Source organism: Maylandia zebra, linkage group LG19, assembly GCF_041146795.1.
Source record: "Maylandia zebra isolate NMK-2024a linkage group LG19, Mzebra_GT3a, whole genome shotgun sequence".
Lineage (NCBI taxonomy): Eukaryota > Metazoa > Chordata > Actinopteri > Cichliformes > Cichlidae > Maylandia > Maylandia zebra.
In genome coordinates this window covers 16893023-16907693 of record NC_135185.1, presented here as the reverse complement: position 1 = coordinate 16907693, position 14671 = coordinate 16893023, and the positions used below count along the sequence as shown (strand labels likewise).

The 14671-nt window shown below is 40.6% G+C and overlaps 1 protein-coding gene across 1 annotated transcript in view; it reads right to left on the bottom strand.

Moving 5' to 3' along the window:
* babam2 (BRISC and BRCA1 A complex member 2) overlaps positions 1 to 14671 on the bottom strand; it is a 118441-nt gene that overhangs the window by 28820 nt on the left and 74950 nt on the right. The window contains exon 7 of the mRNA XM_004559253.3: positions 6097 to 6206. Within this exon, the coding sequence (XP_004559310.1) occupies positions 6097 to 6206 (110 nt within the window). The remainder of the gene's footprint in view (positions 1 to 6096; positions 6207 to 14671) is intronic.

Below are 14671 nucleotides of genomic sequence, written 5' to 3'. Positions count from 1 at the left end.
ATGACACCCTGTACCAACACTGAAGCTGAGCCAGTCTGTGTACTTGTCAGCTGCTACATTCACCATTTGATAAAATTAGGACTGATTTAAACAATTTCCAAATCGGCTTTGATGTGAATTTTATCTTGGCATTATAAGATATCGCGAACATTTGTGGCAGCTTGGATTAATGCAGAACCTCTTGAACGTTGCTGTCCATCAAATGCTTCCTAGAAAACCACAGAAATGTGCGGGCACAATGATTTTTCCTCTTCACTGGAGCAGATGCAGAGATAATGGGCAGCTACACATGACCAAAGACTAACAAGGGTCAGAGAGGACATGGAGAGAAACTAACAAGGGTAACAGATCTGCATAATAACACGTACAGCAAATAGGCTGGCTCTCACACATCTGCATGCTAAATTAAGTAGCATCCAGGATGAGTGCAACACAAATGCACTGATACACAAACTCGTACACACGTACAGTTGGTTGTCTTCAAACAACGGTGAAGAAGACATTTTCGCCCTGGGTCATGAATTAACACACTCCCACACAGCTGACAAAAAAGGTGCACAAAACCATGTAGCAGAGCATATTCATGGATGGCCTTGATATGCATATGTGCAAATATCTCAAGACAAAGAGGCAGCATTAATTTGTGGAAGAGGGATGATAAATGAGAGTTTGGCTTTATGCGGTACTGTTAAGCCTCGGCATTTTATCTCGCAAGCAGGGTTTGTTTTATAGCATCTTTATCTACCACCCTACTGTTGTGCCGACAACAGCCCTTCTCCATCCCCCCTGTGCCAGAACTCCCCACTTTATGCTTCCCATCCTCTGCCTTTAGCCACCTCCTGTCTGCTCTCCTCATGCAACTGGCAGAGGAGGAGAGCCTCCAACAGCACTGCAACAGCTTCAGTCTGGTCTGGAGGGAGCGGAAAGGTCAGTTTTTCTCTCACACGCAGGGCTTGATCATAAACAGGCAGACATATGCAACAGAAACGATTTGAACAACACAACAGCACTCCTGATGAAAGCCTCTTCAACCAAGTGGATTTTCTGTGCAGAGGAGTGTCAATCAAAACAAAAATCCTTTTAAAAACAAGGTGATTGAATCTGGTCAGGAACACAGAGGAATTAAAAAGACTTGCGTATCTGTTCAGTGCTTCATCGACTGTATAAAATCATTAATCAACCACTATGAAAGAGTACTTCATCAAGGTTAGGGTAGTTCTTTCTTTGCAAAGATGTTGCTCTCTCTATTATTGCTTGCATACAGACTAGTGGTACATTAAAAAAAATAACCAGAATTCAGAGTAATCACCTTTATCCAGTAAAACATTTCTATCCTGATGCCAGTGGTCTCTTCCACAGTGACAATATCTTTTTATGATAAGGAAAATGTTACATGAATCACATGCTGTGGCCTTCAAAGTCACCAAATCTTGACTCAACTGAACAACTGTGGGAGTTTTAGGGCTAAAGACAGTGTTTTCCATCACCAAAACAATAAAATGAGGAAACATCTTTGGAACAATGGTGTTCACCCCTCCTGTGGAGTAAAAGATTAGATAATCAATGCCAAAGTGCACTGAAGCCCTTTGTATGACATATGGTGGCCCAACAGTTTATTCAAGTATACATGCAACATTTCTGCTTTAAAATAAATACACTATGGGTGTTTTTTGCTACGTCTGCATCTAAATTGGTACAGTTACAATTGAGAATTTCAACGAAAACATATTTAATTTCTAACAGTTTCAATTTGCCCATTGTGAATGTAGTACAGCTCATAATATCGACAGCTATTTACACTGATTGCTATACATACGTTTTTAGTCATTTGTAAACTTTCATCTACCAACCTACAAATCATAAGCCTAAATAGCATTTTTTAGGTCCCACAATTTAATCCTTAACATTAACATCAATAGTTAATAAGGGGCTTTTAATTGTAAATACAGAAATGAGGATGGACATGACTGAAAAGGCAAGGCAATACTTTTCCTCAAGGCTATTAATGGCCACAGCAGTTATGTCAATCGCGGTTCTTTGAATGAAATGTTCTGAAATATTCTCCTCCTTCTGCCATCCACAGCACTCTGTCTTTTACCCTCAGTTAATGGTGCAGAATGGCAAAGGTGGCCAATGTTTAAAAGTTAAACCCTGTTGTGGTTGTTAAAATGTATGTGTAAAGTCTGTACTTTATGATTGAGCGATTGTTACAGTGTAAACACATTTATAAAAATGGCAAAGGTTCAAGAATCCCCATCGATCACGTAGTTTCTGTATACAAATGCACACGTTTTATTTCAAGTAAATATTTCAACTAGTCACCATATAGAGATGAATCTTGGTACCCCATTTAATTTGTAGGACAGTTTCCTCCAGCTTGAACTAGGGAGGGGTTCAGAAAAAAACATACATACACTACAATCATTATTATTATTAATAATTATTATTATAAAATATTGACGTCTTTGAGGGCGTAACTGTATGTAACTCTAAATGTAACTAAATGTAAACTAAATGTAACGAAATGTAACTCTATAGAGTTACATTTCACGTGCTGAGTTCATTGTATTTGTACCAGAGTCATTGTATGTAATATGATCAAGTACCTGAGTCATTGTATGTAATGTGATCAGTAAGTTATGACTATGCAGCCGATATGACAAAAGGAGCACAGCAAAGGACACCTTTGGTTGTGCGCTGCTCTTTTCAGCATACTGGAAAACGGAGTGTCAACATGTATTGTCTTTAGTGACTGAGTTACAAAGTGAAAGAAAAGCAGTCTTCTAGCATGAGAAGGAGAATGTGTAAAAGTGAAATTGAAAGCACTAAAAGTATGTCTGTGTAGGTTCTCAGTCATCCAGTCATGGCAATCTAAGGACGTTGTGGGGAACACACCCCATCACATCAAAAACTCCACTGACTTCACCAACAAGGTCCAGAAGCTTACACTGGATCTAAATGAAACAATCGTGTCCTTTCATGTGGTTTCATTCTTCGCTTGCATACCTACAACTGAGGCAGTGGAGACTGTCAGAAAACAACTACAGCAAGACAGCTCCTTATAAAACAGAACCAGTCTTACCCTCGATCGGATCTGCACACTGTTCTGATCTGCCTTACCGCTACATAATTTAAATAAAACAAGGGTTTCTACAGACAAAAACATGGATGTGCCACGGGCTCCCCAGTGTCACCCACTGTAGCCAATCTTTACTTGGCGGAAGTGCAAAGTAAGGCTCTTGGGTCTTTTGAAGGGACAGCACCTAGCCACTGGTACAGATATGTGGATGACACCTGGGTCAAAATCAAAACCCAAGAAGTAGAAGCCTCCACTTTGAACTTTACCCCAAGCCAACACGCACACATTTATCTCTTTGACTCTCACCACTCTCAAACACAAACTTGGAATAATCGGGAAAGAGGAGTGAAAGAAGCCATCTATGTCCACTGTGAACATGGAATCCTTGAACAGAGGGAGCAGCTTATGACTAGGGATGGGTACCGGTGTCCGGTGCCATGATGGCACTGGTTCTGACATAAACGGTAGTAACCAGACCGAAAAGCAGCGCACATTTCGGTGCTTTATTTCGGTGCTTTTTTTTCCTGAGCTGTGATACACTTCTAGCCAATCACCCATCACGTTTCCGAGGATAGTAGGCGGGCCCAGGTACGTACGCTCTTTTAGAGCAGAGCTACAGATTAAAAATGTCCAGGGCGAAGCGGTCAAAAGTCTGGCTGTACTTCACAGCAAAATATGCAAACTCAGCAGCCTGCAACAAGTGCTTTAAGCTGATACTGTGATACTGTCAAAGGAGGTAACACCAAGAATCCGATGAAACACCTGGCGACGCATAGCGTTTTTTTTAAAAGCCCAGAAATGCGCCGTATTTGATAGCTTGCTGTGAGACCTCACACCGAGCACATCTACTGCGGGTGGGTTGCCTGTTATGCAACATCCCCCAAAAACACGAAGAGGAGAGTCCTGGCCCCTAGCCCTGCCAGTGTAGCAGAAATGATGACGGATGATGATGGCAGCAGCAGCAGCAGCCGTTCTTTTCTGCGTGAGTAGCTTAATGTTGTTCGTGTATAATTTACGTTGAGTAGGCTAACCACGTTATTAAATTAATGCATGTAAGGTGAACTAGCAAACATCATCATAGCTACATGTCTTCTTGTTTGATGGCAGATACTCCCTTCACCCTGGCCAAAAAGGCTAAAATGACCAAAGAAAAAGAGGGAAACAGCTAAACATGAGAGGTTTTTGGACAACGTTTGTGTTTTTTACATTGTTTAAGCACTGCTTCCAGCCAAGAGTGATACCATATATGCCCCATAGCTGCAGAAAAGGCTAACATTGTTATCTTTTTACAAAAAACAGCTGAACATGAGAGGTTTTTGGACCAATTTTGTGTTCTCCATTCTTTAAGCACCGGTTTGAGCACCGTTTGAGCACCGGCACAGTTTCAAAAGTACCGATTTGGCACCGGTATCGGATAAAACCTAAACGATACCCATCCCTACTTATGACACTGACTGTCTGCCATCTCCAATCCAGTTTTGAGATCCCTTCACAGGTGCCTTAACGCCCACTCACATCTCATGTCAGTTGATCTCAATGGCTCACATGATAGGGTGCGGCAAGGTCTGACAATGGTTTCACCTGAAACCTCTGCTGTTAATGACCCATACCTTGGCTTGTGTGATGAGGCACATGAACAATAATGGGTCAGCAGCCCTATTAAGAGACAACTCCCACTAGGGCTTAAATACCTGGGACTCTCCACCATTTGGTCTTAGAAGCTTCTCAGATGGTGAGAGGCCTTCAAGAAACTGACACAAGTCCAGTTGCTTTTCTTTCCAAGATCTTTAAAGCACCAAAAGGAAAGGTACAATTTAATAATAGCAGATAAAGAAACTAAAGGGCAGAACAAGACAGAGAAGCCACAGATGAGAGTGGAAAAAAAAACATGTTGAGACAAGAGAACGAGAGACAGAGAGAGAGAGAGAGAGAGAGAGAGAGAGAGGAAAAGAAAGAAAGGGCAAGAGCGAGAACGGGTGGTGGTGGCGGCGGTGGTGATGGGGGAGGGAGCAGAGGCCTCTTAACCTGGTGCGACGGGGCGTGTGCTTGTAAATAAACATCAGCTCGAGATTATTCTGAGCACGGAAGCCCAGACTGTGGGGCCCTGAGGTCAGAATGGGCCCATACCTGGCTCGCTCTCTCTCTCTCTCTCTCTCTCTCTCTCTCATTCACACACACGCGCACACACACACACACACACACACACACACACACACACAGATCTACATCCACACTTACACAGAGATTGTGTTCTGAGCAAAGCCCGGGCACTCAAATACATGAAAACAGACATATATTTGAGATATGAAGACCCACATACATGCATGCATGCATCCAAACACACACACAAACACGCATCTGCACAAACACACACACCCAAATAGAAAGTGACAAATGCACACAAACACATACACTGAATCTAGCAAGACAAAAAAAAAGTTAAACAAAGAAGCCCACTGCAGCGATACCCACACAGTGCCCACAGACTCAGAAAACATTCGAGCGCAGGCGCACACACACACACACATGCACACACACACTCGCACAGTTAACACTCCAGATGTCTGCAGACATCCAGTCATCCCTCAGCTCAGACTCCGTGTGTCATCAATCTCATTTTTTTTTAGTTCTTCTCTTATTGTTTTTGAAAAAGCGTCTGATGAGTCCAGACACTGGGATGTATGACTATTCACAGTGACATAATAAGTCGCTAGATTCACAGCACACTGACTCGAATCCAGAGATTATCTCCTGCATCTGCAGAGCTGGGCCACATCACCTTTAGCTGTGCGCTGCTTTTAAAAGTTAGTTACTGAAAAACTTTTTACTTTAAAGTCTCCACTGGAAGCACTAGAAACACATAAGTCAGTGGCAAGAGTTGTTTTTGGTCGATTGTTTGTTGAGAAAGTTGATTTTTAGAGTGAAATTAAGGTAAATGTTTTTTAATTTCCCCTCCTGATCTTGCCATCACTATGAACACACATTATATATGGCCATACATGGTAAGTGTCACTTACTGTTCGATGCTGGGGGACAGGTACAGTTTAGGAAAGACTTGGGTTGCCTCAGCATCCTCAAAGCTCACTGAGAGAAGGGCCACATCTTCTCCAGGGTCCAGTGCTGTGTCCTTAGATAGAAGAAGCCAGATTGGTTTAGTAAATAAACAAACAATAAATAAAAAAATAAAATATGGACTATGAAGGCATTCAGAGTTATTAAAACACATGAACTAATCAGATCATTAAAGTCAGTCAGAGATTAAATGAAACTTGTGCCATAGTCTCGAATTCAGATGGTAAACTGGTCGAGGTTCTCATCAATCAAAGATGGCTAACCAAATCATTATTCTCCAGTTGCTATGTACTTTTAAAAGAAAAAAGTACAACATCAACAATGTTAAAGAAGAAATTAATTATTTTTTGCAGCAGGAGGAGCAAACGGAAATAAAGACAACCCAAATGAACAAAAACCACCTGGTGTTAGCACAACTTTGGACTTATCCAAATATTCCTCTATGGAGAAAAAACCGTGAGACCTTTGCTTCCCTTAACATGTTACCTAAATTCATGGTAATGATATCACCAACCCAATCATTGTTTCTGGTCAAGCATGGCCACCTCTGATAAACGCATGCCCTGATGGCTCGTCTCCCCGAACAGGACAACGAGCTTCACTGTACCACAAACACTGCTCAAAACTTAAAGAACAAAAATGTCAAATGTCAGCATTCAGTTCCAAATAAATTGAAGCAAAAGGTGTCAAAGAAGTTGCCAATGTGACTGATATTTGTTTAAACATGTGTTTAAAAAAGTGGGGGGTACACCTAAAGATAATTATATTTCTTTTAATATTTGATTTGGCAAGAGTTTATAAAACTCTTCTTGTCTTAATATATACCGTATATATTTCTCTTGTTTTTACTGGCACCTGATAGCATCAGACAGGCCACAATCACAATATAACTACCTGGTACCTGCCAACTACCAGGAGTTGGACCGGTAAAACGTGTGTGGAACAATGAGATGAGATGCCGCTTTAACAATGAGGAGAACCTTGCCACAGCTGTCAAAAAGTCTTGAGTGGAACTTGCCACAAATAAATAAAAAGATAAAATAAAAATAAAGTCCAATGGAAACTTTATCTGGCAAGTTTACCACAACTATGAGGCACGTATATAATTGAAAAATGGCCATAATTTCCCCAATTTACCTGTTTTTTTTATACATATATAGCACATCCAACAATGGATGAAATGATTTCTTAGGATATGATGGAAATGTTAGCTTGTGCTTTTGTGCGTGAGTATAGCCTTGAACACCTGCTAGCATATCTGCAGACTTCTACGCCTTTTCTTTACAGGAAGCTCTCGTCACTCTAATAGCAGACACACTTCCATTTTAATCAATACATCTGCCACCGTTCATACGATAACCTTGTCGCTTTTGTTGCATCGCATGTACACATACAAGTAGCTAAACAGAAAATAACACTACATCTACCTCAAACCACTTGAGTTATTTATAACATGTGCAGTGTCAAATTTCCAAAAGGAAGCAAGTGACGGATTTGATAAGAGGTTCGAAAGAGTTCAGATTGAGAAGCAAACAGTTCCCTGTTTTGGATGATACATTTCACAACAATTGCACAAGCCTCAAAAATATCAAAGTAGATGGAAAGGCGAGGAGGGAAGACACCAGAAGAAACATCTGTTTTGTTTCATGCCACATTAACTTCAACAGCTGCACCATGAGGCTGAGCTGATGACTGGGAGCACCAATCAAATCATGTGTGAGATGGATGCAGAGGCCACCCGGAGCTGCTCGCTGCAAACCTCATCCGTCTCTCTGAGGTTCTAATTTCTCATTCTGTGATGTTTTTCCTAGAGCATGGCTACTTCCCGAGCACTGTCATTAGTGCAATTCCACATCAAACACCATTCTCGACTCCCTATCTCTCTCCATGAAGGCTCAGCAGCGTTAATCAAATGTCTTACAGATGGTTTGAACTCATCCATTTGTTATAATCGCTGCCCGCCGTGGTGAGAGGAAATCTAACCACCATACATGATGGACAGAGGCGCAGTGCAACCAGTTTGCAGCAAAGCAGCCTCTAATGTAATCAAGCTTATTAAATAATCACGCACGCTTTGGTGTGCTAATAACAAAACCAAAAATGACCTCTGGTTTGAGAAAAATAAACTCCTTCACTGAACATTTTCTCCTTAAGTGGAGTGGAATTAATTTCTCACCATGTAATCGAATGATTTTTAATCATTTGCTTAATTAAAGAAAAAAAAACAATCGAATTAATCAAAAACAATAAAATCAATAATAAATAATTACAGCCTCGAGAGTAAGAAAAATGTCAGAGGACCAAAAGGCAAAGAAAAGGCAAATAAAATAAAAAGGGCTATTAATGCAGCTCTTTACTCTGCAGTACATTTATATAGTAACACATGTATTTATTGGTCACTACAATGGCTTAAGCTACACTGACTGTCACGCAGTGTGTTGTCGCAGCAGAAACATTAGGGGGTAAAGACATAAGACGTCGAAAGGAGGCAGAGAAAGACGACAGGGTGTGTGGCATCCAAACGTGTTGCCTGATGGAATCAGCTCACATCAATATAGTGTGCATCAGTAAACAAGAGCTGCTCTCTGTCTCTCAGCAGCGCTCGCGGCTTCTGCCGCTGACAATATGGGACAGATAGGAACAGGCGTGGAGATGTGGGGCTGGGGTGGGCGTGGGGTTTGGGAAAAGATTGTTTTGCTCCAGTTTGTAGCTGTCAAGTCCCGTTCTCATCTTTAAAGGTGATTTAATGGATGCTTCCTTCGGACTGGGAGAGAGTAAACAGACGGATGAGAACCAACAGGAAGGTGGAGAGGGCTAGGAGGGGAGCATGGGCCAGCTCTGCATGGGCTGCAGTGGACCATCCCTCGATTCGGTCAGACCAAGGGCGCCGTTGAAGGGAGAGCCTTTTTGCGGAATGAATCAGACTGATCTCGTCCCAGAAGACAGCGAGGAGCTGTCACAAGTCATATTGCATCAGTGAAACAAACAAACTAAAGGCAGACCCTTTAACTTTTAGCTATTGCCATTCTAAATTAATGTGCTGTGCAAAAGAACTGGACTACACAGATAAAAATAGTTGTTTTGTCTTGTTTAGGTAAGTATAACTGCACATCAAACTTTTGCGCGATTATTTTACAACCTCACTTTTGTTTGTAAAACTGAAAAGTAAGTAGTGTCATCCAAGTCTGATCCAAGTTTAAACTTTTCCTCCAAGACTAAGAGTCTCAATGCTTCCTAGTAGCTATGTGACGCCGTTTTTAAGTCTTGACAAAGGCCCGAATATCAGAATCACATATGCCTCTACCATGTATAGAGATTTACTTGTTTCCCATTATCATGTAGTGGACAACTGCTTCCTAACCTGGGGTTTGTCTCGTAGCTGAGAGTTGAACAACTTGCTCTCAACTTCGTGTCATTGTTGCACCAGTAAACAATGACATGAAGTTGAGAGATTGGTGAATCTCATCACCACAGGTTGATGAACTTTATTGACAAGCCATGTTTTTTTTTGTTGCCACATTACATCTTACATAGGTCCTCTCCTGGCCAAATACTGGGCTTTGGAGGCTGACAACCAATAGTAAGAATGATTAGGATACATATGGTAAAGTCCAAGGGTCTTCTAAGTAAAAGTGTGTTTTACTTTCATTTCAAAAAATTGGATACATCATTAACTAAATAAGGAAAAGGTCTTTTTGTAAAAACACTGGAATGGGGAAGTGGGTTTTCCTTTGTGGTTGGATAAAACCTGTCTTTTGGGAGATTTGGAGACAAAAACTTATATATGCAGTAAAAACACTGCTATGAGTGCGCCCCGTTATAGGTGAAGTGGATAAGATTGATCATCATTGCAACGGATACTTTACCCCACCGAAGCATAAAACACAGCTCACAAGGAAGCTGGCTAACATCAAAAAGAGCACTAAAGCATTGACCTAGCAAAACTCCCCAAATCCCAGAATTTTAAGCAATGGAACAAGCTCAAAAACCCCTAGTTGCAGAGTTCTCCTCTGCAACAGACAAGACTAAATGAATCCAAACCAAGTGAAATCAATCAAGCCAAAGCAAATGTCTTCATGTCATAATCTAGACAATCTTAATTTAGTATGGATGTTATCATCATAAGTCATCAAATATGTTTTTAGTGAAGGAATCCACAAATTCGATAGACTTCTACTCTACTCTACTCTACTCACTGCCTGGCAATCGGTGAGAGTTAAGAACCAATTGATTAATCGTGCAACTTAAACTAAATTGCGGCTGACTGAGAGGTTAAACATTTGGATAACTTAGAGAAAAAAGATGTCAGATCTTGCTGTCTTTGTGAGTGAATGCTGCTTGTGGGGAAGATGCTATTTTTGACTCTTAGAACTGTCCAAGTATTGCAAACCGACAACAGTGTAACCTAATTTTTTCTTTTTTTTAATCTCCACTTTCATGATCCCTGAAGTCCCATGAGCTGTAGATTCAAGTACCCAGACTCCTGAGTATTAAAAGATATAAAAAAAATTCAAGAGTACGGAGAGAGAGACAAAGATGTTTATCTAAAGCTTGAACTTGAACTCAAATTTCATGATGCAATTTTCTGGGGAAAAAAAGTTTGTTCTTAAGTGGCGTGTTTAAAGTAAATTAAAGCGTAGAGAGGCAATACAAATGATTTACTTGACAGCTGGTTTTGGTTATGGAATACACAGAAGGGATGTGCTTGCAGTGCAGTGGTAATTTAAAAACTCCTTTCTTCTCTCAAAACTATCCCAATGAGAACAAAAGTTGACCTTTTAACCTGCTTGCCTTGAAACCATTACTTAAATTAAAACAGAAGAGCATTTCCCTCTGTAATGAAATAAAAGGCCCCAAATGGCCATTAATGTTTCTCCCTTTTAACCAAATACACTTGAGGGCAGCTGCTGCTTGCTTATGTAAAGAGTTAGTTGAGAAGAAACAAAAAAAGCCTTTCCTCCACAAGCCACAGGCAGAACCTTAATGAAGAGGCTTCTTCATCAGTAAGTAATGAGCACTGAAATGGCCTCACTCTGAGGACTGCAAGACAGGGAGGGCATCCTGCAGCAGTTGCAGTTCTACGTTGTGCCCAGTATTTACTACGTGCCCTCAGAGAATATGACTCAAGAGCTCAAGGACTAGTTTTAAGAAAGAGGGTGAAGAGCACGTACATTTGTGTGGACATCAAGGTTAGAGGGTGCCTCCAAGTCAAGCTCTTTCACGTGGCCACAACTACACATCTTCCATGCTCGTTACTCTTTCAGACATAAATGCATACACAAACGCGCTTTTCCTTGTGTCCGTCCTTGTGCTCCCCGATGCCCTGGCCTCTGGCATCTCCTCTGTGTCGCATGTGACAGGTTGGAAATGTGACAGCTGTCCTTATGCCAGACCAAGTCTGACCAAAGTCACACACACAAACACACTCATCCGCGAATGCTGCACAGGGGCTCAACTGCAGGGCTCAAACGGAGGAGGTAAGGGCACTTTGTCCATCTTCTTCGCCCAACTTTAAATGTCATGCCCAACGTAATGGGCCGGCTTGACTGACAGCAGGGTTGTTGTGTGAGGACGTGTCCAGCTTCTAGGCTTTGAGTGCCCCTGTAGACATGCTGGACACAGTGCTTCATCCCTGTACACAGTGTTGAGCAAAAGTATTGAACCGCCCCTTATTTATTTATTTATATTTTGCTAGGAGAATGGGAAATAGGTGCAGTGACTTATTGAATTATCTGCAAACATACACGAAAATACAATATTAAGCAAAAACAGAGTTGGAGCAATTTAAGGAGCTCAAAGAGATTAATATTTGGTATAGCTACCAAACTCTCTTAGGCAAACTTTATTGTAATTTCTTTAGGTTTTTTTCAGGAACTTCTCTCCAGGATTCTTGAAGGAGATTCAAAGTTCTTCTTGGGATTGTTGGCTGCCTTTTATTTCACTTTCTGTAAAGATTATGCCAGACTGCTTCAATAATGTTGAATTCCGAGGTTTGGGGAGGCCAATCCATGAACTAGTGTTCTATTGTGTGTGTGTTTTTTTCTGTTATCCAGGTATGCTTTTACTGCACTGATAATTTATTAGGGATGATAGTGATGCAAAAAAAATGAAGCCATTGCCAATCAGACACTTTCCAGATGGAATTACACGGTGGATCTAAGTCTGCCTGTATTATTCTGCATTCGTAATTCATTAATAATTCCATCAATTTAACTTTCTTTTACAAATGGCAGTAGGCACTCACTATTGTACCTCTCTTCTGACCTTCTGTTGACAATGGTTTCAACCAAAATTTTGAAATTTTGATTCATCATTTCATAATACCCGTTGCCACTGACTTTCAGCATAATTCTTATGTTATTTGTCATAATACAGCCTACGTTTCCTTTGCTTATAAATCTGTTCTTGGGAGCCACATTTCCACTGAGCCCATTTCTGATGAGGCTTCGTTGAACAGTAGATACATTTTTCTTTGCTTTTTTTAAAGACTTCCAGATACTGTTTATTAACTTAATTTGTCCTCCACTTGTCCAATTTTGTCAAATGGTTCATTGAAATATGCCAAATTTTTAGCCAAGAGTTTTTAGGAGTTACCTTGTTGGCAGACAGACAGTCTTTGGCATTTTTCATAGATTCAACAAAAGAAATTGGATCAAATTTTATATCTGCTATAGGTAAACGGTTCTGCATACTGATTGCTTTTGATATGGTGTTTTTATGCTTCGTTTTTTTTAATGCTAGGGCAGGACAGAGGTGTGGTAAGTCCCAAGTTTGACTCCACCGTCTGCGTGGAGTTTACAGTTCAAAGACATGCAATTAGTGGGGTAAGGTTAACTGGTTATTCTAAATTGCCCATAGGTGTGAGTGTGGATGGTTTCTCTCTCTGTGTTTGTCCAGGGTGTACCCTGAACCTCTCGACCTATGGTAGCGGAGATAAGCTCTAGCTACCCTAACTCTGACAAGGATAAGCAGGATTTTAGAGAAAAGTGTCATCCAAGTACTAAAGTTTAATAGGTCTGTTAAGAGGCATGTATTTTACCAAAAAAACAGTCCAGAAAGAAAAGAAAAAAGTCCATTCTTAATAACGCGACATGAAATATTGCTGTTTTGTCCCAAATATTTCTTTCAGTAACCAGTGTTAATGTTGTGAACATGCATGTTTTAACCCAAACCTCAGTCAGTTCCTGAAGTAATTTTGGTTGCCCAAACCTAACCAAAAGGCAAATGAAAGCTAAATTAAACAGAAAATGAACACATAGTTCAACTAAATGCAAATGCTCAAAGGAGCAGCAAGTGGTTGAGTCTTGTGATTTATGTGTCAATTTTTCAGATACAATAGTTTACTTTCAGCATTCAATATTGCTGTGGTCAGAGCATAAAGACACAGATGCTAAAGGTCACATCATGCTCATCTTTTAGACACCAGTATCTTTGTACTAAGCAGTAGTACTTCATGCCCCCGAGACGAGAATAGTTTAAAAAAAAAAAAAAAAAAAAAAAGAGTTCACTCTAATGTGGGAGTCACTCCACACTGACTTTCATACAGGATTGTCATACTGGTTTCTATCAAGGTAGTGTGACTAAATCCAATCTTTGAAGCTGAATATTAAACCTTGGGTATTACTGAATTACCAGAGTGGTTGGTGAGATGTCGAATAATATCATTTTAGATGGAGTGTAAAGTTGTCTTACATTGCTGCCAATTATATCTTCATATTGGTCATACTATGCTCCTGAATGCTGCGCTGTAAGTTTGAGTGTGTGAGAAAAACGCTAGCACTAAATAATGAATCCAAATGAAAAGAAACACAAGAAAAACAGAGTGTTGGAAAGCATGTCCTTATTCGGGAGTTATTATTTCCTTATCTTTGGTGGAAATTGCTTTCATTCTACAGCAAATACATTTCATTGTGCTCTTTTAAGAAGTGTTGAGAGCCATCAATGTCAAGCAATTTCAGCAAAACAGAAACAAAATGCACTGACCAGCATAACATGTTAAATAATAGTTGGAGTCCTTCAGCAGAATGTAATGAATGAATGCCTGACATACTGTGTTATGTGTTTGTGTCAGGCTTTTCATACGTTTGACAGCAACTTACGTCATCACTCCTCGAGGGAGCAAATCACAGGGTCAAGGTGGTAGCTGCCAAAATGTCTCTTTGCATGACATGAAATGTTCTGATTGAGAAAGAGAGTTGAGGATATTGTTCCTAATGATGTGGTGCTGCTGTCTGTACTGCAGGCACCATGATGATCCCACTCCCTCCACCTCAGCAACAGAGCATGCAAGAGAAAGCACTAAAGTGGCATGTCCAAGAAGGCCTAACGTTCCCTTGGAAAATCTCATCTGTTTTAGGCCATTTTCAAACCCTCCATTTCAAAAAGCACTCATGTCATTCAGTAACTCAGGCAGGTAGATAATTAACCAGGCAACCTTGTGTCACTGCATAGCTGTACCTCGTGCCAGGGCTCAATTTTGATGTGAGGACAATAGTCGGAAGATTACAGAACACACATGCT